Source organism: Bison bison, unplaced genomic scaffold (assembly GCF_000754665.1).
Source record: "Bison bison bison isolate TAMUID 2011002044 unplaced genomic scaffold, Bison_UMD1.0 scf7180017849577, whole genome shotgun sequence".
In the NCBI taxonomy this organism is placed as follows: Eukaryota; Metazoa; Chordata; class Mammalia; order Artiodactyla; family Bovidae; genus Bison; species Bison bison.
In genome coordinates, this window is record NW_011480150.1 from 7,395 (window position 1) to 7,914 (window position 520).

General features: G+C 58.8%; 1 protein-coding gene across 1 annotated transcript in view; it reads right to left on the minus strand.

The window, feature by feature from the left end:
• ATP6AP1 (ATPase, H+ transporting, lysosomal accessory protein 1) overlaps window positions 1-520 on the minus strand; it is a gene marked incomplete at its 5' end in the record, with an annotated part of 4,486 nt that overhangs the window by 2,674 nt on the left and 1,292 nt on the right. The window contains one exon of the mRNA XM_010847385.1: window positions 3-60. Within this exon, the coding sequence (XP_010845687.1) occupies window positions 3-60 (58 nt within the window). The remainder of the gene's footprint in view (window positions 1-2; window positions 61-520) is intronic.

Genomic DNA, 520 nt, shown 5'->3' on the forward strand with positions numbered 1-520 from the left:
CCGCCGTGTAGGGGATGTCTTCTGACTTGAGTGTGCTCAACACCTGCCCAATGACCTCATCTGAGGGGCCAGGGGGAGAACAGAAACGCAGGTCAGAGGCAGCCCCTCGCAGCCACTGTACCCAGCAGAAGCCAGGAGAGGCAGGCTGTACCCTTCTATGCCCTCTCTGGGCGCCTTCTCTGGATGGCGCTCTGTGAGATCACCTTGTGGAGGCGGGCACCCCTAGATGTCTCCACTGTGAAGCCCTTCTCACCCTAGCAACCAGTATGTCCCCATGTGGGACACCGAGCCCCTCCAAGAGCCGGCTCCCATCAACCCCCATTTTCCGTTTCAACAGCCACTTCTCATCATTCCCCCCGCTTCTGGCCTCCCCTGGGATACCATGGCCCCAGTCACCGCCTCCCCCACGTGGACAGAGGAAAGACAGCTACCGAAAACACCAAATCCAGCATGGCAAGTTTCCGGTGACCTTTCTGGGAGGAAGAACTGTCCTCTCTAGCGCAAGGGAGACAAGTTCTCA